Source organism: Clytia hemisphaerica, unplaced genomic scaffold (assembly GCF_902728285.1).
Source record: "Clytia hemisphaerica strain Z4C2 unplaced genomic scaffold, Clytia hemisphaerica genome assembly, whole genome shotgun sequence".
NCBI lineage: Eukaryota > Metazoa > Cnidaria > Hydrozoa > Leptothecata > Clytiidae > Clytia > Clytia hemisphaerica.
Window position 1 is genome coordinate 40,655 of NW_027103556.1, and position 23,563 is coordinate 64,217.

Sequence of the window (23,563 nt, forward strand, 5' to 3'; positions counted from 1 at the left end):
AGCTGTCGAGTAGAGTAAAATAAAATATTGTTGCTATTCGAGACAGTTTTGATGGCTTCGGTGATATAATCGACCCAATTTGATGCAATGATAGGCGTTTTGAGGTTCTTTTTCGACAGGTGGATGGTAAAAACGACGATTCGAACGACCTTTTTGAGATTCTCCAACGATAAAGTGGTGTCTGCTTCACTGAGAACTGGATATTTCTTCAGGATGCTTGATAACCAGGTGTTTATATCGGTGTCACTGTGTATATAATGATGGTTTTGAAATCCTACTAGGTCTTTCTGAACACTGATGACCGGAAAGAAGGTCCAGCCAGGACCAAGCTGATCACTTAGTCCTTCTTCAAAAAGTCTATAGTAAGTGTTCAACTGTGTAAAAGCAGTGTCTGTCAGCTGCCTTTTTGATTCAATACCAATTAGCAGTTTGCGTGCAGGAAAGAAAATGAGAAAATCAAACTCCTGGTGCTCGTTGCTCGCAATGTCGGTGAGGAACGTAGTTGAACGAAGGATTATCGCATTTTGTAGGCAGGTTTCATCTTTCAAGGATACTAAATCATCGAAGCAGTAATGTTCGCCTTCTTCACCAGCTAACTCAGCAATGTCAAGTCCGAAAAACCATTTCAGATTGAAATCGATTGGAGAGTTATTGTCGATCAGTTTTTCAATTCTGCGTCGCAGTGCTTTCATTCCTCCTTTTCTTGAGAGTCTCAAGAATAAATTTTGAAATTCTGGCACCAGAGAACACGTTGGCGATAATGTATTCAGTTTATTGATACAGACTTGCAGGAGAACGTCAGTTCTTGTGTTAGCTGCTACAGATGCTAAGTGAAGATTGTCAATCTTCAAATAATTGAGCGTTAGGTAAATAATTTTAATGTTTAATACCCATTTCCTGAACTCATTTTCTCTGATGAGGATGGCTGGTGTTTTGAAGGTGTAGAAATGTTTGTAATTCAGAAGTAAACCAATAGGTTGGTGAGTTTCGTGTCAAATTTGCCAGGGTTTTCTGCATCTGTTCTTTGATGTTATAATCAAGGACAGCTGTATCGTTAGATGATTTTTCATTTTCCACGGATTGAAATACTGGTGGGATGAAGATAGGCTGTTGTTTTGTGGTATCAAACAAAAATGTATCACCATATTCTCTCACCAGTAAATGGTCTGCAGCTTGTAAAGGGTCGGTGAACGAGTGACCATTCCCCAGATTAAATTGAAAGGTTTGTTTATCTAGTCGTTCTTGCGAGCTACTCAAGATCTGTTGGTAAAGCGATGTGCCAGGATTGCAATTAGCAGGATCGATGATTTCTGGTATCAAATTCAGCAATTTGTTTTGAAAATTCTAGATGTTTTTTTTATTCGTCTACCTCTTATTTTAAACTCTAAAAGATAATCTTTTTTCTCTGATGGCAAAAAACCTCTCCCCATTTCTAAACCCTTTTTTAATCATATTCTGATTCTAATGAGGTATTTCAATTAAAAGCTTAAAAAAACTATTTTAACGAGAGACTCTATGAAACATATAATGCATAATAAAGCATGAAGCTTATAATGAGTAATTGGATGGACGTATGAATAGTCCACAGCGAGTGATAGTTTGTCAAAATAACTCAAAATAACTTCCGCCCGTCCGCGCGCTCTAAGCGCGGACTTCTTATTCGGCACTCGAAATTAAAATTTTCCTCCGCCATGCTAAAGCTCTGAGAAGTTTGGATTAAGAAATTTCACCAGATCGCGTCACGGATTCTGAAGCAGGAAGGGTCCAACCGAAACATCTTCAGGGTTACGCAGAAGGCAGTTGAGCTCGATTGGGGATGCACATTCAAGAGCCGACTATCATTCCTTTTTTATTGGAAATACACAGGCTGCAAAATTAAAGTCTGATGCCAAATCACGCTTTTGCTTGAAATTCTTATGTGACACCATTTTCATTATCTACTCATCGAGAGGAATCTCCCTGTCTAGTTATTTTTGACATTTGAAAACCATTAAAAATCAGTTATCAAGGGTAATTGATAACTGATTTTGAAATATTTTGTCCCGGTTTTGGCGGTTTATGACCTAATTCTACCTGACTACTAATAAAGTTATCAGCTGTAAGTTGAAAAGCAAGTAACATAGGAATAAAATCACGTGAATTTTTCGTGTAATCACATATTTTGACCGCATTGATATAATCTTGCAACCCATGTAAAGAGATCTAAAATGCGGGCGGCTCCGCCAATTCACCATCGGAATTTCAGATAACATGACAAGCTTCAAACTAAGTTCGCGCATATCAAGTGCATTTCAACGGTGGCAAAAAAATCGTCACTTTTTACCAACGAATACACTTTTTTTTGTAAGTAACCCCAATTTTTGGGTCAGGGCTGGGATTGCTTAGCATTCTAGCTCATTTTCTGAAAAATTCACTCCCCTGATATTATCCCATATTTATGCTTATTGGGATTAGGGTTATCGCTTACCATGCTTTGATTATCTTTAAAAAACAATAGTGAAAAACAAGCTGGATGCTGATTGGACCTACCTGATAATGAAATTTAGCCAAATCAGAGAGCGTAACGAACGAACGAACGAACGAACGAACGAACGAACGAACGAACGAACGAACGAACGAACGAACGAACGAACGAACGAACGAACGAACGAACGAACGAACGAACGAACGAACGAAACGAACGAACGAACGAACGAACGAACGAACGAACGAACGAACGAACGAACGGACAACGGTTAATTTATAGGACCTCCTGGTAGGTCCAAAAATTGGCAAATTTCAGTGCTCGAGCCTTAGCTTAGCTGTTTGCTTAAAAAAAACATGTGCAGTTTCTGTGGGAATTCTTTGTCTTAAGTAGCACATACATATCGGTCAATAATAATTTTCGACCATAAATTTCTTCACCAAACGATTTTTTCGTCACTTTTAGCCGACGAATTTTCTATCGAAAGGTAATTTAATCAGTAAGGCACTGTTAGACAAACTGAGAACAAAAAACATTGATACATGTTATAAGTATACGGGGAAAATCGGGTAGAGGCTCAGTATGCTTAGCAAAATCTCATTTTCAGCCTTAATTTATGCTTATTTATATGCTTAGACTTCGCTTTGTTGATTTCTTTGGGTTCATGGCCATTTGGGAACATTGATTCGGCTCGAAAGATTAGTTATTTTTGTAATTTGGCGCCGCGCAGGTGAAAATCTTTAGTCTAAGAAAGCTAAGACAGCTTTAAAAGTAACCCTTAAAAGGTCAGCGTTTTAGAAAAGCTGCACAAATTTTTTTAAATTTCAACTTGGAGGTATGCTTATCATTATGCTTATTTTTTACCGAATTTAAGCCTAAATATGCTTATAAACGTTATACTTACGAAAAAAAAGGGTGTGCACTTACTTCTCGTGCTGGCCATGGATATTTGTGTTTGAATTCAAAAATGTTCAAGAGCTGTATGGCACTGTCACGGAAACTGTGGCTTTTAGTTGAGCATGTCCAAAATCCTACAAATCGCATTCAAGTTGAAACCATTGATTGGCAATACTGGTGTTTCCGTCATTTTTTGTATTTTTTTAGTTTTAATTTCTTTTTCTGTGAAAAGATAAAGAATTATTTTCCAGATTCAATACACCTTTTCGACCGTAGTCGCGTACCACTTTATTATTTAATTTACCACCTTAAACTCGATCCAATCATTTTTACACTTTTTTCTCTTTAGGTGCGAAAAAAAAAGACTGGGACGGTTTTAGGGTAGTAAAACGGACAAAATGCACGTGCGGCAATAGACGATATCGGCTTTCCGAATTCTCCCCGAATGATTACCCATGATGCATTGCGCAATAAAATTCACGGACAATATTGACTTGACTGAGAATTTCGTTAAGCCGATATCGTCTATTGGCGGCTCTGGTCGAAAAGGTGTATAAGTATAAGTAGAGAGGTTACAGTTAGGTCTGTACACAGACCCGATATCTAACGTTAATTTGAAAATTCATTGCCATAGTGTACTACGAAACCATAAACGTGAGGTACAGAGTAGGCTACAGTGGAACTTCTACTATTGGGCTTTTCCAGAAAAAAACTGTATGCCCCCTGTTGAGGAGGTGCAAACTTTCGTTGCTGGAGATACTGTAAGCCCTTGGAATTCCAGGAAATTTTAGGTTCAAACCCTTTTGGAATTCTGAATTTTAGTAGGATTTACAAAGTGACCCCAATGAAAAATTCCGTTATTTTTGACAGATTTTTGTATCTCCCTATCCGCTACATATCAAACCCCCTTGGAACGGAAATGGATCTCTTCAACAGGGGGTATGTGTTTTCTTTTCTGGAAAAGCCCATTCCAGACTATTCGCATCGTTCTATAATTCGAATTAACTGTAAAATACTCCCTATTTATAGGGAGTATATTGTATTTATATTATATTTATATATCTCGACTCTCACTAATTCAAACTCGATCGGTAAGTCTAATTTGCTTGAAATACAGAGAGATTAGTATTATAATTCTAATCTCTCTGTATTTCAAGCAAATTAGACTTACCGATCGAGTTTGAATTAGTGAGAGGCGAGAAGTACAATGTTTTACATAAACAAGTCAACTCTTGTTACTTCGACCTGATTTCTCGGTTGTTCGAATCAAAGAGTGATTCGAATTAAAAAAAGAACTTTCTTTCTTGATAGGGAGTGCCAAAATTAGTTCAATTCATGATATGCGCCATTGCAATGTCTTCTGACATTACATCACGGACCTAACAGCTGATTGGTTGCAAGTGTCGTAAAATCAGTCAATAAGTCACTTTCAACCAATCAGCTGTTTGTTCCGTGGAAGATATTGCAATGATGCATATCATGAATATACAAACAAACTCTGCGGCAATAATAGTAAGGGAAACTATATTTTGAACAATGGTGTAAAAAAATTCCATTGCTTGCACTTCCTTTAAAATTTAAGAATCACTTAAGAACATTTAAGGCTCAAAATTGACAAAGTTTAAGAATCAAGAGCCCCACCTTCGATTAATGTAATTCTAATAAAGAAAACACTGTATACAATTTTACGATTTATTGAGAAATACTAATTTTAAATCCTATGTAGACCTTAATGAAATGATATGAAGCGAACTAAGCAGGTACCAACTTTCAAAAAAACTTCGATCAAAGAAGGCGGATAGAGCTTGGTCCAGGGATATATAAAGGTCAGCGGGCTATACACGTTTTTTTATAGGAAAAATTTTTTGAAACCATCGGATGTTCTTAACCTTTTGGACCCGAATGCCGTACATATACGTCCTTGAGACGTTCCGAATGTCGTACATATACGCAATTTGATAGGCATGTCTTTCTCGCGCAATATCTTTAATTGGCTTGCTTTCTGATCGTTGAAAAAAAAAGAAAACGAAAGTAGAGAGTCTAAGCTTTCCGTTGATATATAATGATGTAATGTTATGATCACGGTGTGAGTCAGCACTTTTCAAATAAAAACACTGATTCAAAATGGCAGACGGAAAAACACTGATTTTGGAGAAAAGTGAACAATGTTTGAAAAGCCCTTGTGACCAGTAGAATTGTTTTTGGATGCTAATTTTTGGTATATGGCTTCATGAGTAAGTATATATTGATAAAATAGTAAAGAAAAATTTGTACTAGTAATCTCATGGTTATAAGGGAAATTCGGGATAAATTTCCCGAGGTCAATTTTGAAATTTTTTGAAATTTCCCGAGTGCAACGAGGGAAATTTAAAACATTTCGAAATTCGACCGAGGGTAATTTATCCAGAATTTCACGAAAACAAGCATGGGATTCCTGGTTAATCTCATGGTTTGGATTGAAATTCTAACAATTTTGAAAGACGTCAATTTAACACTGGAAATCAATCTGAAAATTTAAAAAGAGGTCTCAAAAAAGTCATACAAACGCGAATCGAGTTTTAATAGACGATATCGGCTTAACCGAATTCTCCCCGAATGATTACCCATGATGCATTGCGCAAAAAAATTCACGGACGATAACCTTAACCCTAACAATGCATCATGGGTAATCATTCGGGGAGAATTCGGAAAGCCGATATCGTCTATTGGATAGTATTCCATTTACTTAAGCTTTTGAAGTTAGTAAGAAAGTCGAAAAAGGTGATGAATTTCCAAACGATGAAAATTTCACTTTTGCGGGAAATTACAAAATCTAGGAGGGAAATTACAAAAGCTAGGAGGGAAATTACAAGTTCGCGGGAAATTACAAATTAACGTAAGCAAAAACGTCAATCGAATTTCAATCAACCATGAGATTAAATAATTAACTTTCCCCCACTTTTTTTTGCATAGAAAGTGAAAAATGCCAAAAAAGTGACATTGTCGAAAAATGAGGAAAAAAGCATTGGTGTATGTAAAGCTACCATTTAAGTTAGCATACTTTAATTGAACTTGTACCCAACCTAAAAGCTGCAAAACTTAATTAGCTTTTCAGGGATAGTTTACTTTTTGCCAAAAGATTTCTAGTTCTTGAGTTATGGCAAATTTCCCAAACCCCGCGTTTTCTCAAAAAAAGTTGCGCGCAGACAGCGTGAAAATATAAAAAACAGCGCGCTGGAAAGGTTAACTTTTCAGTTTTAAGCCTAAAAATATTCCCAAAATGTTCTTATTTTCACCATTTGGTGAGTATTTTTGTCCATTTTCCTAAAGAAGTGGGTGATTTAGAGTAAGCAAAGCCTTAAAATGTTCTTAACTTGTTCTTAATGTCTTAACATTTTAGCCAACGAAGCCATACGTGTCTTGTATAGTTTGTTCTTATAATATAATTTAATTCACATTACATTTGAAAATTCTCGGAAAGACAGATGGATAGCTAGATCTAAGCGATTAAACAAAAAAGCACATTGCTACATTTGAGATTTAAATGAAAATCAACAATAGACAAAATTATGAAAAAAATGACAACTTAGAACATAAAATAGATAATATTTTACAACTGAAAAAATATTTCTCCAGTATACTTTAAAAAAAGATACATTCGAATACCGAATACCTTATCGGAAAAAGAACTTCGAATAAAAGTGACTAAACATTTCCCAAACATTTCATCACACCTTACTCGCCCCTTAAAACAATGAAGTAAAAGTCCAAGGGGCTAGAAGCGAATCTTCTACGTAAGATTTAAAGCAGCTAAATCCTATACCTAAGTTGCGCGGTCTCCACTAGATTTAAAAAAAATATACCACTCTAAAACAAAACAAAGAAACCACTTAATTCAATCCGTCGTCAATAAATACGTCGTATATTCTAAGGCTTCACTTTTTCTTGATTGAGAAAAGGTAAAGATTCCCTTCTAGCCTTTTGGGATTTTATTTCATTGCCTTCAAATTAAGTGTCAAGAGCTATCTATGATCGAAAGTCTTCGACTTATTTTTGCCTTTATAGCGTGTATACCCGAGATGGCTCTTTCAGATGTCGATTGGTAAAATGTTATTACGTCTTCAAATTTTGGTCGAGGTCGTAAGTTTTTGGCTGATTTGGCGTTAAGGGAAATAATCTAAAAGTTTGTTTTATAAGAACATCCAAAACTTTTGAAACCTTCGGATGTTCTTAACGTGTTCTTATTTCCGCCATTTTGTGACTATTATTGTCCATTTTCCTAAGAAACTGGGTGTTTTAGAGATCCATAAAGCCTTAAAATGTTCATAACTTGATCTTAATATTTTGGTCTTTGAAGCCTTATGTTCTTATAAAAAAACTTGTAGACAGTGAATGATTTATGAAAACTTTTCTTCAATATTTACCTTAATTAAAAAATAAGTCAGTTTTGTGAATGAATATCATTAAAATGGGAACAGCCTCCGACAAGGCTGCGATTAAAGTTGGTAATTGAAGTATACGTCGAAAAGATAACATTGTATACGACGTTATCGATGTTTACGGGGAATATCCCTGGCTGTATATTGCATAACACACCTTTTCGACCGTGGTCGTGCGGTCAGGCGCGTGCCACTTTATTATTTAATTTACCACCCTAAACTCGATACAATCATTTTTTTTTTTACAATTTTTCTTTTGTCTTTAGGCGCGAAAAAAAGACTGGGACGGTTTTAGGGTGGTAAAACGGACAAAAAATGCCCGCGCGGCAATTGGTGGCTACGGTCGAAAAGGTACATTAATCGCGTGTTTTGCCTTTCTCCAACTCTTCTGGATTTTTCTGTTTTCACGGAAAGCAGACTAATTTCTCATTGAAAGGAAAATCTTGATCTATTTGGAGGTAATTTTCATTGGTAATTTTCAAATCTACTATATATGACAAATTGTCGTCCCAGGGAAAATTTTACATTATTTACTAATAAAATATATAATCATAATAAATTATCAATATGTTAATGGTATAAAAGGTATAAGAAAAATTAAAAATGCATTACTAATTCTATCTCGTAATCTTAAAACAAAAATCGATAATTATGAAAATTTGTTATAAGAATGAATATTTATCGTAAGAAAAACTAAAGTACGGTAAGCTTCTAACCCTATTCTCACTACCATAATCCTATTTTAAATTACTTTAAATTTGGCAATTTCAACCTTAGCATTTTGTTCTTAAATTATTCATTTTCTGACAATTTTTGGCCTTGTCCCTCTTATAAGACACATTGTACACGATTTTAAAAGGCCTTGTTAGATCATTGAGCCCTAACTTGGAGCCTTTGTCGGTGACAAATGAATTACCACTTTTAGGACGCGCGGCTCTGTCATCTGGGTTCTCCTCACCTCAGCTCTATTGTTAATGTTTTATTAAAATCAAATTTACAGGCGCAGAATTGTATAAGAATAGGCCATTCCATTTTATATCCATACAGGGGGGGGGGTGGACGAACATTTCCAGGGGGTAATTCGAGCAGAATTTCCAGTGGGTCTAAAAGAGTGTTTTTTCATTTTCCAAGGCGGCAAGATTTCCGCGAAGTAAATGACTGATTTTAGTTCGTCCACCATCATTTTAAGGTATGAAAAGAAATTTTTCAAAGGGTCTTTTTGCAAATTATGCCATTTTCCAGGGGGTGTCAACAAATTTCCAAAAATTGACTTGAAAAGGTTCGTCCAATTTAATGGAATAGCCCAATAATATAATAAGGATCTTGAAATTCTTTATTTAAGTTGATCCATTTTACTTCAGCATAAAATTATTTATCACCATGACGGAATTAAAAGCAACAAACAATCAAAAAAATGGAAACCTACCCATTTACCTAGACTTCCAACTAACAATGGATAAGAATAAATTACTATAACCGTAGAAATACAAATAAGACAATCGTATAAAATTCAGTTTTAAAAACATATTAAATCTAAAGAAACTAACAAATTCCCGGGGGGGGGGGGGTACTAGGGTTGCGAGCTGACGGGGGGGGTGCCGCCCGACTTTCGAACTTTGGACCCTTACCGGGACTAAAAAAGAGAAAACAAAGGAAAATTTTGTGAATTTTACGACCCTTAGCGGGACAAGTTTGACCAATTTTGACCAAATTTCGATCTTTCAGGGGGAAAAGTTGAAATTTTCCTATTTTTCCGACCCTTAGTGGGACTGAAATTAGATTTTCTGATTTTCCGACCCTTAGCGGGACTTTGGAAGTCCAAAAAAGGTAACCTTAAGGGCGGCACATACCGCCCCCCCCCCCCCGGGACAAATTCTTACCAATACTATCTTCCATCTTTAAATTTTAAGAAAAAAATCTTACCAAATTTTTCACCAAAGTTGCAAATTCATCATAGAGAATTATCATGAATATCTCGTCTCAAACAATATGCAATAACCAAGAAGACCAGTGACAAGAAGGAAAATCCACCTAAAGCAAAATACGCGATCCCTGAGTAAACATGAAGTGTTACATTATAAGTCCACAATGTCGATGCATTTGTTAACACCCCAGCTAGAACATCCATTGCTTCCAACGAGGCCAAAACAGCTCCATAATTTTCCGAAGAAACATTTTTGGTTGCTAAAGAACGTAAGGTTGTCGTGCCGACGGGAATGCCAAGACCCGCAATATTGACCAGGAATACAGGTAAAATTGTGCGGGATAAACCGATTGAGATGTAACATGCCATTTGACTTATTATGCCTATTACGATGAGGGAGAAGTCAGATAGATCGAAAATATGGTAGGATAGTTGGGTCATTATAATGACTCCACAGCCACGAATAGCACTCTGTACTGCCGAATAGTAGCCTATGGTCTGCGGGCTGAAAGCGAACGGCTGGTTAGTCAAGTAGAGTGTTTGTACTACCAGTTCACCATATATAGCACAAACGGAAAAACCGAAGGAAAATATGACTGGGATGACGATTTTCCGGCATGATGGCGATGTGACAACTTTAAAGACGTGGGCGAAGTGCGAGAAAGGATTAAATAGCTGGTTGCATGTAATGTCTTCGCGCGACGTCTTTTGGATTTTATCGTAAGATGAGCTTCCAGTAGTCAAATTATCTATATTTTCTTCCTCTCTGCTTGAGGAGAGACCAGCGACCGCTGAGTGCTCCGATTTAGAATGATTGTTTTTGTCAGGTAATTTCTCGTACTTAAAAGATGAATCCTTCGGCAAGTAAAAGATCACGTATAACAAAATACAAACATTGATCCCGATATTTAATCCAAAAACCGATACAAATCCGAGACTCTCCAGTAAATAACCCGAAAGTAAACCAGCCGGGATTCCAGCGAAAAATAAACTAGCCTCGATGAGCGCCATACGCATGGTACGCTGGTCCAGGTGATCCGTCGTAACATCGGCTAAATAGGCGTAACAAAGCGCAACTACGCCTTGGAATTCACCGTAAAAACATGATAAAAACGAACCAAATAACAAATACCCGACATGTGCATCAATATAATATGAGTTGATGAGATAAATTAAAGACCTGATTCCGTTGATGAAAGGCACAATGGTCATGGCGTGACGGCGCCCAATAACGTCGGTGATGGGTCCCCATATAAGGACTGTAAAGACGGAAGGTAGTAGAGATCCGAGAAGTAAGAAGAACCACCAAGTTGTCGATTCCTAAAAATAATAACAAAAAATCTATTATTCGAATCTTTATATAATTCGAACTTCCGTCAGGAGAAACCCTCTTAAAATACTCTTTATAATTCAAATATCTCTATAGTTCAAACAATGAGATTCCCCGTTCGAGTTTGAATGAGCAAGAGTCAACTGTAATTCAGAATACTGAAACGGAATAAGACCTCTCTGGATTTTTCTTGCATTAAAATTTTGGATGTTCTAAATGTTGCAATTACAATTAAGGTTTAAATCCAATAGATTTGGGTGAAATTTTGACAGAAAAATTGCTTAAAGGACAAAATAGGACGTGATACTCAAAAAGCAGAAAAATACAGATTCTTCCAAGTAGTCAATAATGACGAAATGAAAATGTAACATTTTGTAGACTTACTTTTTTAATGTTTTCGTTCTTGGACAGGAAATCTTCATTGCTGCAAAGTGTTTCATTGTACGCATGCGCATGACATGTTTTTCGGACAACAAGTTGTGGAAGTACTGTATAATTAATAGTGTAGATTACGGTGTAGAAGAAGATTAGCGGTTCGCTTGATAAACGGTATTTTCATGACTGTAATTTTTTTCTCGTTAGACAAAATACGCGATCCCCTGAGTAACATGAAGTGTTACATTATAAGTCCATAATGTCGATGCATTGGTTAACACGCCAGCTAGAACATCCATTGCTTCCAAAGACGCCAAAACAGCGCCATAATTTTCCGAAGAAACATTTTTGGTTGCTAAAGAACGTAAGGTTGTCGTGCCGACGGGAATACCAAGACCCGCAATATTGACCAGGAATACAGGTAAGATTGTGCGGGATAAGCCGATTGAGATGTAACATGCCATTTGACTTATGATGCCTATTACGATAAGGGAGAAGTCAGATAAATTGAAAATATGGTAGGATAGTTGGGTCATTATGATGACTCCACAGCCACGAATAGCGCTCTGTACTGCCGAATAGTAGCCTATGGTCTGCGGGCTGAAAGCGAACGGCTGGTTAGTCAAGTAGAGTGTTTGTACCACCAGTTCACCATATATAGCACAAACGGAAAAACCGAAGGAAAATATGACTGGGATGACGATTTTCCGGCATGATGGCGATGTGACAACTTTAAAGACGTGGGCGAAGTGCGAGAAAGGATTAAATAGCTGGTTGCATGTAATGTCTTCGCCCGACGTCTTTTGGATTTTATCGTAAGATGAGCTTCCAGTAGTCAAATTATCTATATTATCTTCCTCTCCGCTTGAGGAGAGTCCAGCGACCGCTGAGTGCTCCGATTTAGAAAGATTGTTTTTGTCAGGTAATTTCTCGTACTTAAAAGATGAATCCTTTGGCAAGTAAAAAATCACATACAACAAAATGCAAACATTGATCCCGATATTTAATCCGAAAACCGATACAAATCCGAGACTCTCCAGTAAATAACCCGAAAGCAAACCAGCCGGGATTCCAGCGAAAAACAAACTAGCCTCGATGAGCGCCATACGCATGGTACGCTGGTCCAGGTGATCCGTCGTAACATCCGCTAAATAGGCGTAACAAAGCGCAACTACGCCTTGGAATTCACCGTAAAAACACGATAAAAACGAACCAAATAACAAATACCCGACATGTGCATCCATATAATACGAGTTGATGAGATAAATCAAAGACCTGATTCCGTTGATAAAAGGCACAATGGTCATGGCGTGACGGCGCCCAATAACGTCGGTGATGGGTCCCCATATAAGGACTGTAAAGACGGAAGGTAGTAGAGATCCGAGAAGTAAGAAGAACCACCAAGTTGTCGATTCCTAAAAATAATAACAAAAAATCTATTATTCGAATCTTTATATTATAATTCGAACTTCCGTCAGGAGAAACCCTCTTTTAAAATACTCTTTATAATTCAAATATCTCTATAGTTCAAACAATGAGATTCCCCGTTCGAGTTCGCATGAGTCAACTGTAATTCAGAATACTGAAACGGAATAAGACCTCTCTGGATTTTTCTTGCATTACAATTTTGGATGTTCTAAATGTTGCAATTACAATTAAGGTTTAAATCCAATAGATTTGGGTGAAATTTTGACAGAAAAATTGCTTAAAGGACAAATAGGACGTAATACTCAAAAAGCAGAAAAATACAGATTCTTCCAAGTAGTCAATAATGACGAAACGAAATGAAAATGTAACATTTTGTAGACTTACTTTTTTAATGTTTTCGTTCTTGGACAGGAAATCTTCATTGCTGCAAAGTGTTTCATTGTACGCATGCGCATGACATGTTTTTCGGACAACAAGTTGTGGAAGTACTGTATAATTAATAGTGTAGATTACGGTGTAGAAGAAAATCAGCGGTTCGCTTGATAAACGGTATTTCATGACTGTAATTTTTTTCTCGTTAGTATCTTTTTTTATTTTTATTTTTACGTTTTTTTCATTCATCTGAAAAAGATAAAGAGATAGATAAGTAAAGTAAGGAAGGAAGCCCGATTTGACCCAAAATTTCAATTTTTTCAAAAAACTAAAGCGCCGTTCCGAAACACTCCGAAACCAAAAAAGTCATGGCTTAGTTGCATTGTCTGTCAACACTGATAGTCATACCAGACTTGCCAACAAACTGTTTAGGAAAGAATGCCACGCCCCTTTCTTACGAAATTGAATGAAAATTGGAGAACCCCCTCCCCCCCCGCCACCAGGTAGGTAAATAAGTAAGTAGGTAGGTAGGTAGGTAGGTAGGTAGGTAGGTAGATAGGTAGGTAGAGAGGTAGGTAGGTAGGTAGGTAGGTAGGTAAGTAGGTAGGTAGGTAGGTAGAAACTATGGACAGTAATAAAGTACGAAAAATCAGGGTAATTTGAATTAATTAACATATTTCACATCCTTCAGAAAAAGGTTCAGCAGGTATTATGATGAAAAATCTTTATCATAGAAACATTATTTGAGAATGTAGAAAATAATGAAGCTAAATAAATATACCATTATCCCTTACCACCACTGCAAAACTTTTTCTATCTTTCCAACTATAAAAAAATGGCTCCGTATGAAGTACAGAAGAGAAAGAATATAATGATCAAAACTAGAAGTTAGTTAACAATAAAGATATGGAAGATACCTATGTTGTTCTATTCAACCTCAAAAGCTGATCAATATTGTAAATTCATGATATGCACCATTGCAATGTCTTTCACGGACCCAACAGCTGATTGGTTGAAAGTGACGTATTGGCTGATTTTACGTCACTTTCAACCAATCAGTTATTGGGTCCGTGATGTAATGTTAGAAGACATTGCAATGGTGTATATCATGAATAGAGCTACACCAAATGGTTTTACATCAGTAATTGCTTGAAAAATAAATACTACAAATATTGTCATAGCAACGCTATCTATTCGTTTTAAAGAAAAAAATTGCATCGAAAACTTTTAAAATACGTGGATACATATTATTTTTAGCATTCAAAAGATTGCAGAAAACGATTCCAGACAATCATGGTTTCTGCTCCCCCCTTAAAATAAGGGGGGGGGGGGGGGGGTAAAAAATGCCTTTAAAAATTAAGGGGGATTTTCAAAATAAGGAGGGAGTTTCATAAAGGGTACTTTGACCTTTCCAAACCCTCAAGGGGATTTGTTTCTAATTTTCCAAAATTTCTCATGTTTTTCAACATGGAATGAATTATAAATAGCAAAACAGTGCAAAAAGATCGCCTCAAATAGTTTAAAAACTCCTTGATAGCTAGTTTTACAGGTTGGAAAGAATTATGTTATCTGGGTGACGATTCCGTCTAAGGGGCACCAATTTTAGTTTACAATTCTAAGGGGGGATAAATTAATAAGGGGAAAATTGCATTTTCAGGGGGGACTAAGATGGTAGGCAGAAACCATGACATACTTTTAAAAATTTCTCTTTTTTAAAACAAGAGTATGATCAAGATTTCCCCAAAACTATGCAACCTTCAAGTATTTCTACATTGTCATTTAGTTACATTTAGCAAATCGTTTAGAATATACATGAGCGAAGCAGTTTTGCTATTGTGTACATGTACCCTTAAATTATTCACATATGAAGGGAGCGCCAAAGAAAACTGGATGTGTGTCTTTGCTACGGTACCAAAAGCCAAAGTCCAAAAGTAATATACATGCATGTCTGTTAACGAGTATTCCATCGCACCACTACATTATATTTCTTCCTGTTGCCACAGGAAATTATCCCTTTTCCATGGGTTTGGTTATGGTTTTGGTTCTATTTTCAATACTGACAATATCAGCGGAACCCAATGACCTTTACAAACCCTTGACAATGCTATATCCGTATCTGTGATAGGAGTTTTGAGAAAAAAGGTACCCTAATAGTAGCACTACTGGATATATAGGTTTAATCTATAATATATCTTATCGGAGTTTTTGATTTTTCTAAAAAAGCGATGCATTGTGGGATTGTTTAGGGGGTATTATAATAGAAATCTCTTAGGAATTCTTCGAGGGAATTCTATTGTAATACCCCCGAAACAATCCCACAATGCATCGCTTTTTTAGAAAAATCTCTCCGATAAGGTCTATTCGATAAAATTCTCTATTCAAAAACAATCTTTTCATCCACATCGAGTAGTGGTACCATTAGCGTTTCAAGGGTATGTTAGAGGGCCAGTGGCTGAACCATACACAATGGAACACTATAATTCAAGAGATTTTTTCGGATCTGGATGCATGTACCCAATCATAATCATTCAAGGAATTGATTTTCTGAAGATCTAGATCTGAAAACAGGATGACAACCAAACCAGATCATCAAATATGATTCTCATTTTCATTTCTGTGCTTTCTCACACCTTTCGTGTTTTCTTCTTTTTCTGCTTTCCAATTCTTTCATTTACTATTTTTCTCTTATTGTCCTTCTTCTTTGGTTGGGCAGTTTCAACTTCTTGTTGATCTTCTCCTTGTTGTTGCTCAGAGTTCTCTTCTTCTCGCTCCTTAAATGAATAATAAAAAACATTCATCATCTTCTTTCATTCTTAATCTTCATGCTTTTTACTTACTGTATGGTTGTAGATTTTTAATCTTTTAGATATTTTAGCGTGCTTTGATTTTTGATCGTTTTTAGACTTGAAAATGATAATCAATCAAATTATCGAAAAATATTGTCCAACTTTAAATCGTTGGTTACTCATCTCAGTATCTTATTTTTCAACCTTTAAGAGTTTCTTAAAACGAAGGGCTGTTGCCAAATATACCATTGATACAGAGATTTGTCTTTGATATGATTGTCCTAACAGATTTTCACCTTTACCAAAGGTCATGTCTCAATGTACTAAAGTAAAAGTAAGTTGCAAACTAAACCTGTGTGTTTTCAATGAAAAATCCACTATCAGCAAAATTGAGATCAGTGTTGACAAAGACTTCGTGGTTTTCAAATTCGACTTTTTCTGTAGCTGATTGACTGACTGTATCCTCTTGGTCCTTGGTCAATTCATCAGCACCATCTGAAGAAATGGAAGTTGAATAACAATAAGAAGAGTCATGTCGTCGAATTGCGTTAAGATGATGTCGAATTTCTCTGCGTACACTTGATTTGAGTAGAAAATACTTTTCAGTCAACTAAACTAGCCCTTTTACAATGTTTTGGTGTGATTATTTTCAATATTTTGTTTTAGGATTAGATTTCTTTACCCATTAAAAATATCGTAATTGGCCGTCTAATAGTTATCGCATGGTACCAGAAGTACCCATATTATGGGATATATTTTCCGAGTTCAAATTTTTCTTCATATTTTCCGAGTCTTTAGACGAGGAATATATAGAAAACTCTGAACCATTTTTTCATGTTGACGATAGTGATAGAGCATTCCAACTACTCCTTAGCTCTAGTTTAGAGGTCAAACTTTCTGTTAGAGTAGGTAAAAAGTTTTCAGAAACTTGACAGTTGAAATTTTCGCCTGAAAAGTATTGGTAGAAGTCATTACATTGACTTTAAAAGAGGAAAATGCATTGACTGTACTTTGACTCATAATTAAAATAAGCAGGCTGAAAAGTGGACCGCCGAGGGCGCCTAAACCAGAGCTTGAATAGCAAAAACTGGAGCAATACAGTTCAAATAATTTTTCAAGTTCAGTTAAACTAGGGGATGCTTATTGGAGTATCAGATACACATTTGCAGCGTTGGTACTGGCGTAGTATCGAATAAACAACCTTTATATATATGGTGATTATTAAAGCTATATGTCCACTGCATTTCCATCAAATCAAACGTTAAGATAACGCCTTAATATTAAGGAAATAATCCAGAAAGGAGACAACAGCAACATCAACAATGAAACCTGAATGGTTGAAATTGAAAAATCTTCTAAAACTTACAAACACCCGATAAGATTTCTTCTGCTTTTTCTTTCATGGCTTTACGTTTCTAGAAAAAGATGGATGTTTTAATAAAGCAAAGTTACAAAAAACCTATTTCAATGGCAATTAAAATGTAAAAATATGAAACATATCTTGATGGTAAAATGTTTCAAGTGGAAAATTTATTGAGCAATAGAGATATAGGCCAACTTTTTGTTTGATGTATAAACATGTCAAATTGACGGGTTTGGATCCTAGGAAGGTCATTATGAAGATTTTCTATTTAACTAATTTCCCCCAAAAAGGTAAGATTATCCTATCCATGATGAGATAGAAAAAGACCATTGTTATGTGTGAATAATGTAGTATTTACTAATTAAATTCTACAGATATAAAATTTACCTTATTCCTTTCATCTCGGACTTTTTGCTTCAACTTTTTCTCAATATCATTTTGTGCTTTTAATCTTCGTTGCTGTTTTCGCTTTTGAAACCCAGTCAAATATTCACTGAAAAAAAAATCAAATTATTATGGTCTGAACAAAGGTGGCAGTTAAATACATTCACTGACTAATTAGTCAAGGTTAGCCGTAGTATAAAAGTTTCATTGAAAAGTCTCTTGATTGTTCCTATCAACTTCTAAAACAACTGATGTTCTTCTCAAATTCTTCTTCAAATTCATCGCTTTCATTCATAAGAACCAGTACGTTTTGTCTCAGACAGGACTGTTGTTTTTTTTTTTTTGAATTTTCTGGCTCATGATGTTTCTGGCGCTATTCTTAATACGCTCAGTTTCTTTGCTTAAAAATCTGTTAACATCAGTACTGTCTTAGCAATTTATGAAATCTGGGGCTCAGCTTGTCTTTAATTTTTTCTTAGGTTTGGACCAATTTTCAGCGTTTTCGTGTTCTTATAAAAAAAGCATGCCCACAAACATCGAAAAATACAAATTTAATCGAAAAGGTATAAGCTTAAAATTCAAAAACAATCAAGCGATATCGGTGTAACAACCATTTCCAAGCTCTTATAAAAAATAAACTTGAGAATGGTAATAACACTGAAACATATCACTTGATTGTTTTTAAAATTCAAACTTGAAAAAATGGGTTCAAATTTATATAACATACAAGGAAAAAGTATAAATTTTGTACCTTCTGTTTTTATCATCAAAAGAAATTACCAACTTTTTTCTTCTAGGTCCTGGTTTTCGATCGTGTGGCATTTTGTTGTTGTTATTTTTATTTCAATATTTTTTATTTTCTTTTAGAAATCCTGTTTTATTTTGTAATCTAAAAAAAATATAAGGTCTTTCTTTGTCAAATTACGTTTTTTTTATAAGAACAAACATTCTAAGAACATTTTTATTTGTCTGCTTTCTTTCTCTTAAGTCAAAATGCTTTGATAAGAACATTTTTGAATATATCAACATCCAAAACTTAATATAAAAATATATTTACAAAAGATAAAAAGCAATAAATTATTAATTTGCTTTTACTTTAAGGATGCAGGCTAGTTAGAGAACTTTTCATCGTAATACTGTAAATTCCTTGAAGTATATTCATCTAAATATTTACTTCAAAAAGTAAAATAGCGAGGTAAAATAAAGTATTCTAAATAAAGGTATATGATCAATATTTTTAAATGACAAAATGGGTATAACCAGTGAAATCCTTTAGTGCCTGATCTTTTCACTTTTTTTAAAAGAGATGAACCTGTTCAAACCAGCCCATTTTTATCAGAACTTCATGCTTTTTTGAACGGTAGTTACTGTGAGAGCTCTATAAACTTCATCGTTATGGAGTTCTTTGCCTTCAAAGGTGAATTCCCCAGGGTACCGCCCAAATGGCTAAAGGACTGAAAGGCTTAAACATGTTTTGATGATCCCTGGACATAAAATTAAATCTAAATTTCACTCAAATTTCACACACTTTGTAAAGCAATGTTTTTGTCCACTTGTGACAAATGGGGATTGTTATAAAATAAGTCTCTTTTAAAAATTCATCACAAAATTTCATCATTCTATAGAAATAATTGCTATAATTCAAAAACACGACAGGTTTCATCGTCACCTGCGGTCAATACAAATTTTTCATTGTCAAAAACTTGTACATCCAAAACATGACCACGGTGTCCTTGAAGTTCTTTCTCAATAGAACCAGAACTCAAACTCCATAATTTTAAAACACCATCCAGACCAACTGCTAAAATATTATTAGACTTATTCAACCATACTATATGAGACACACCTGAAGTGTCTTTAAACTCGTGACGGATACGCTGTGTTTGTGTATCCCAGATGCATACTTTTCCATTCAAAGAACATGAAGCTAAATAATGTTCATCTTGGAAAACAAGTCCTTCAATAGATTTTTCTTCGTCTTCGTTACTGTTGGAAATATCATTTAAAATGGTTAATGATTTGCCTGTTTCATTATATAATCTTATAAGACCAGAGTTTGTACCACAAGCAAAAACTTTACCGTTTGACTGTCCTGTGACACAAATCACCGGATCCTCTTGATCTCCCCCATCTTGAAAAACGGCTGTACCAGCTTTCAAATCCCACATTTTTACACTTCCATCCTCATAACCAGCAAACAGTTCTTTGCCACTTGCAGAAAGAATGCTACAAGTAGATTTACTACCGTGAGTTTGGAATATCTTGCAATCACCACTCGGTATCTTCCACATGTAAATATCTCCATCAGCTGTACCGCCAAAAATCACATTTGCTTTCGAATGCCATTTACACCATTCCAAATCACCACAATCAAAATCCCAAACCATTTTTCCATCTTCTACGTTTCGAACAATTATAGTACCACTCATATCAGCAGTCATGACATACTTTCCATCTGAGTTGAATCCACAACATACAACTGAATCCTTATGATTCTTTAGCTCAAATAATTCCTCATCAGTACTCATCTTAAGTAGAACTCCTTTATCATCCTCGCCACCTGAAACCATCAAATCATTGTTTTGCGGGGACACAGCTATACAAAATATAGAGCCGTCATGTTTTTGAAAAATCATTTTTGAATCATCGGGAATGAAACCATTTTCAATTTCTTCAGCATTTTCAGGATCTTCTTCCACATCTAGATCATCCATCGCATCATGCAGTTCTACACAAAAACAACCAGGTCATATAAATGTTAAATGAGTTTTAGCAAGGATAACAAAACAATTTTTTTCAAAATTAATATAATTTTCGAGGAAGTTATTTTCGCAAGTCAGTCCTAAATTCTTTCATTTTCCTATTTGGCAACATTTCCAAATTTATAACCCTCACAAAAATTAATCCACTTAAGGTACTAAATTCTACAGAACGAATGATGGATCCACCCAAATCTGAGAAAAATTCAATAAATAATGAACTTGACCAGACCTGACATTGACATTAGGGTCAATCATATATTAAAGTTAAACTAAAGCTCTAGTTTAGATGGCCCACTTTCCGCCATGCCTAATCTAATTATGAATTAAATTGGGCAGAAGATTGGCTGTCTAAAGTCAACGCATTGCCCTCTTTTGACGTCAATGCAAAATCTTCTTTCAATCTTTTCCAAGCAAAGATTTGAAAACTGCCAGCTTTTTACCCACTCCTAACAATTTGAATAGGTAGGGCAGAAAATTGGCATGGCTCCGAATGGGGTTCTAAATCCCCCCAACAAATTTAGGTCCCCACCCCTAAGTTTTAGGTCCCCCCACTTTTCAGTAAGGTCCCAGTTGAAATCTAAAGGTTCAGGTCCCTGCAAAGAGTACTTTCAAGGTTCAGGTTCAAAGAAAAAATATTCGGCACCAAATTATTTCGATTTCAATAAAACAAAAAAATATTTTTACAATTCCTTAATTATTGTAATTAGCCCCCAGAACTTCAGTGCAGCCCTTCAGGTCCCCCCACTTTTTTAGGCCCCCCCCTGAGTTTAAAAAATGAGACAGCTCCCACCCACTTTTAGGCCGATTTTAGATTTACACCCCCCTAAATAAGTGGGGGGAGCCATGATTGGCTGTCTAAACCATCTGCTTGCAAACGTCTCTTTATTAAAAGAAGCATTCATTATTTACCTGGTGCATCATTTTCATCCAAAATAATTGCATTCTCCATGTCTCCCTCATCATATTCGAGATCCTCATCATCATCATTGTATGAAAACATTTCTTCGACTGATTCATTATCACTGTCTCTTGGCGACATATTTGTTGTAATTTTTTTGTGTAATGAAAAATTCCTTCTAGAAGAAATAGCACATGCTTATTAGTTTATTTTAAAATGACATTGGATACCAAACAAAAATAAACTGTCAAAATTTCAATCCGTTTTGTTAAAACACGAAAATACATTAAAAAAAGTTCCCTTGAAGATTCAACCAACTCACCAACGATTGTTATCAAGTTTCAGTATTTGGAAAACAAAGAAAGTCAAAAAATAATTTTTTTGAAGGATAAGAAGCCAGACATGGCATGTCAAATTTACAAAGGAGTATGCTGTGTGGTGAAAATTATGTCTGTGAAACAGAACGAAATATTGAAACTAGATGGGCTGAACAGGAAAACGTTAATCATAACTCGCTAAGTGTTTAAAAGAAAACCCCACCAAACAATTTAATTGGAGATGTATCTTAAAAGCTACCATATTTGATAAGGAAAAGAAGTTTCTAGAAGCTTTATTTATAGCTACCATGAGACAGTCACTTAACAATCAACTGGAAACTAAACAATTACAACTTTCCAGAAATAGCATTACTTGAATATGTACCCTAAAGAATAATTTTATTAGCATTTACGTTTTTTTATCAACTCCTTTCTTTGTATAGCGCTTTTATGAATTTTGCATTTGTATATAATTAGGCAATTTTTTCAACAAGAGCAGAATTCAAAGTAGTACCAACCTCTTTGGACTGCTAGGTGATGATTTTGAAAGGTTTGGCATTCCCATGGTGGTATCAATCGAAACCATTGTAAATTAGAATATTCTTAATACCGGGTGTGCCACAAAAAGGTTACCCTCTTTGACTTGATATTGCAGGCAGTAGAAGAAAGATTTTTCAAAGATTGTTTCGGTGTATTACTTTTTGATTTTACTTCATTGGTTCAAAAGTTATGTTCAAGAACCTAAAATGTCAATTTAAAAAAAGGCTAAAAACAAGGGTATCAATTTGAGAGAATGGACTTTTTACCAAAACAAAATCTTGCTCCTTGTAACTTTATGTTTTCTTTATCTCTATCTATTTTTTTTGACTTCTGTTTTCCCCTTGGGCATAAACAAGATGCAGAATGCTTCAACCCCCACAAAAGTTTCAACATCTTTCCAAGAGTTTCCAAAAGTTTTCTGTGTGTACGTTGAGCAGCATTGAGAAAGGTGGAGAAGGTGAAATATTTAGAAAAATGCCTTGTTTAAACTGTTGCAGCTCATCTTGATTCACCCTGTATTTACAGGGATGCTTAACTTTGTAAATAAGTGCTTTTTACATAATAGAAATACATTTCCTGATGCATAAAATCGTTTTGTGTCTCTATTCATTACAATCAATTTATTTAATACTCTCGTTTTTGGCCTTTTTTGACATTTTTAAAATTGACATTTTAGGTTTTTGAACATACCAATGAACCAATGAAGTAAAATTTAAAAGTAATACACCAAATGTTAAGTTAGGCTTTCCTATGAATGATTCTGAAACAATCTTTGAAGTTAGTTCAAATTTGCGAATTTGTGCAAAAGGTGAAAACAAGTGAAATTGTATGTATGCTTTCAGTGGAGTTTGTGGACGAAATCAAAAAGAAATTGGCTGAAAATTTGGACTGTTGTTCCCAGTTGTTCCCAGCTTTTGAACCCGCAGGAAAAGGGCCTGATCCAAAGAATTGAGGCTGTTCAATGATCATTTACACGGCAAATCACCGATGTCAAAGTATTGAGCTACTGGGAAAGACTGAAGGAGCTTGGAATGTATTCATTGCAACGAAGGAGGGAAATATATAATACATCTTTCCTGTAATTCAAACTTCTCAGAAATGGCCCCGGAAATTAGCTGTGTATAAAATTGTTTGGGAGGTAAATGAACACGTTTTTGCCTGCGAGGGGTTAGGGAAAGTAGGTCTTCAGCTTTTAACTTTTGATAGCAATCTTCTTTTGGCAAAAGATTTTCAGCATGGTATAATATCATGAATAGGTTGAACATACTAAAATTTGAGGGGATTTTGATTATCAGAACTTAAAAA

The 23,563-nt window shown here is 35.4% G+C and overlaps 3 protein-coding genes across 3 annotated transcripts; all 3 read right to left on the reverse strand.

The window, feature by feature from the left end:
- Window positions 1-9,660: 9,660 nt before the first annotated feature.
- On the reverse strand, window positions 9,661-11,552 carry LOC136800495 (lysosomal proton-coupled steroid conjugate and bile acid symporter SLC46A3-like). The gene is made up of 2 exons (XM_067057152.1): window positions 11,418-11,552; window positions 9,661-11,023 (listed from the first exon to the last, which is right to left on the reverse strand). Exon 2 carries the CDS (start codon window positions 10,913-10,915, stop codon window positions 9,731-9,733), a length of 1,185 nt encoding a protein of 394 aa, XP_066913253.1. The 5' UTR covers window positions 10,916-11,023; window positions 11,418-11,552; the 3' UTR covers window positions 9,661-9,730.
- A 59-nt stretch (window positions 11,553-11,611) lies between these two features.
- On the reverse strand, window positions 11,612-18,632 carry LOC136800531 (lysosomal proton-coupled steroid conjugate and bile acid symporter SLC46A3-like). Its single transcript, XM_067057194.1, has 7 exons — window positions 18,493-18,632; window positions 17,745-17,850; window positions 17,361-17,409; window positions 16,347-16,489; window positions 15,839-15,979; window positions 13,221-13,457; window positions 11,612-12,823 (listed from the first exon to the last, which is right to left on the reverse strand). Exons 1-7 carry the CDS (start codon window positions 18,561-18,563, stop codon window positions 11,612-11,614), a joined length of 1,959 nt encoding a protein of 652 aa, XP_066913295.1. The 5' UTR covers window positions 18,564-18,632.
- Window positions 18,633-18,875: 243 nt separating this feature from the next.
- LOC136800496 (angio-associated migratory cell protein-like) lies at window positions 18,876-21,575 on the reverse strand. Its single transcript, XM_067057153.1, has 2 exons — window positions 21,413-21,575; window positions 18,876-20,469 (listed from the first exon to the last, which is right to left on the reverse strand). Exons 1-2 carry the CDS (start codon window positions 21,540-21,542, stop codon window positions 19,376-19,378), a joined length of 1,224 nt encoding a protein of 407 aa, XP_066913254.1. The 5' UTR covers window positions 21,543-21,575; the 3' UTR covers window positions 18,876-19,375.
- Window positions 21,576-23,563: the final 1,988 nt, after the last annotated feature.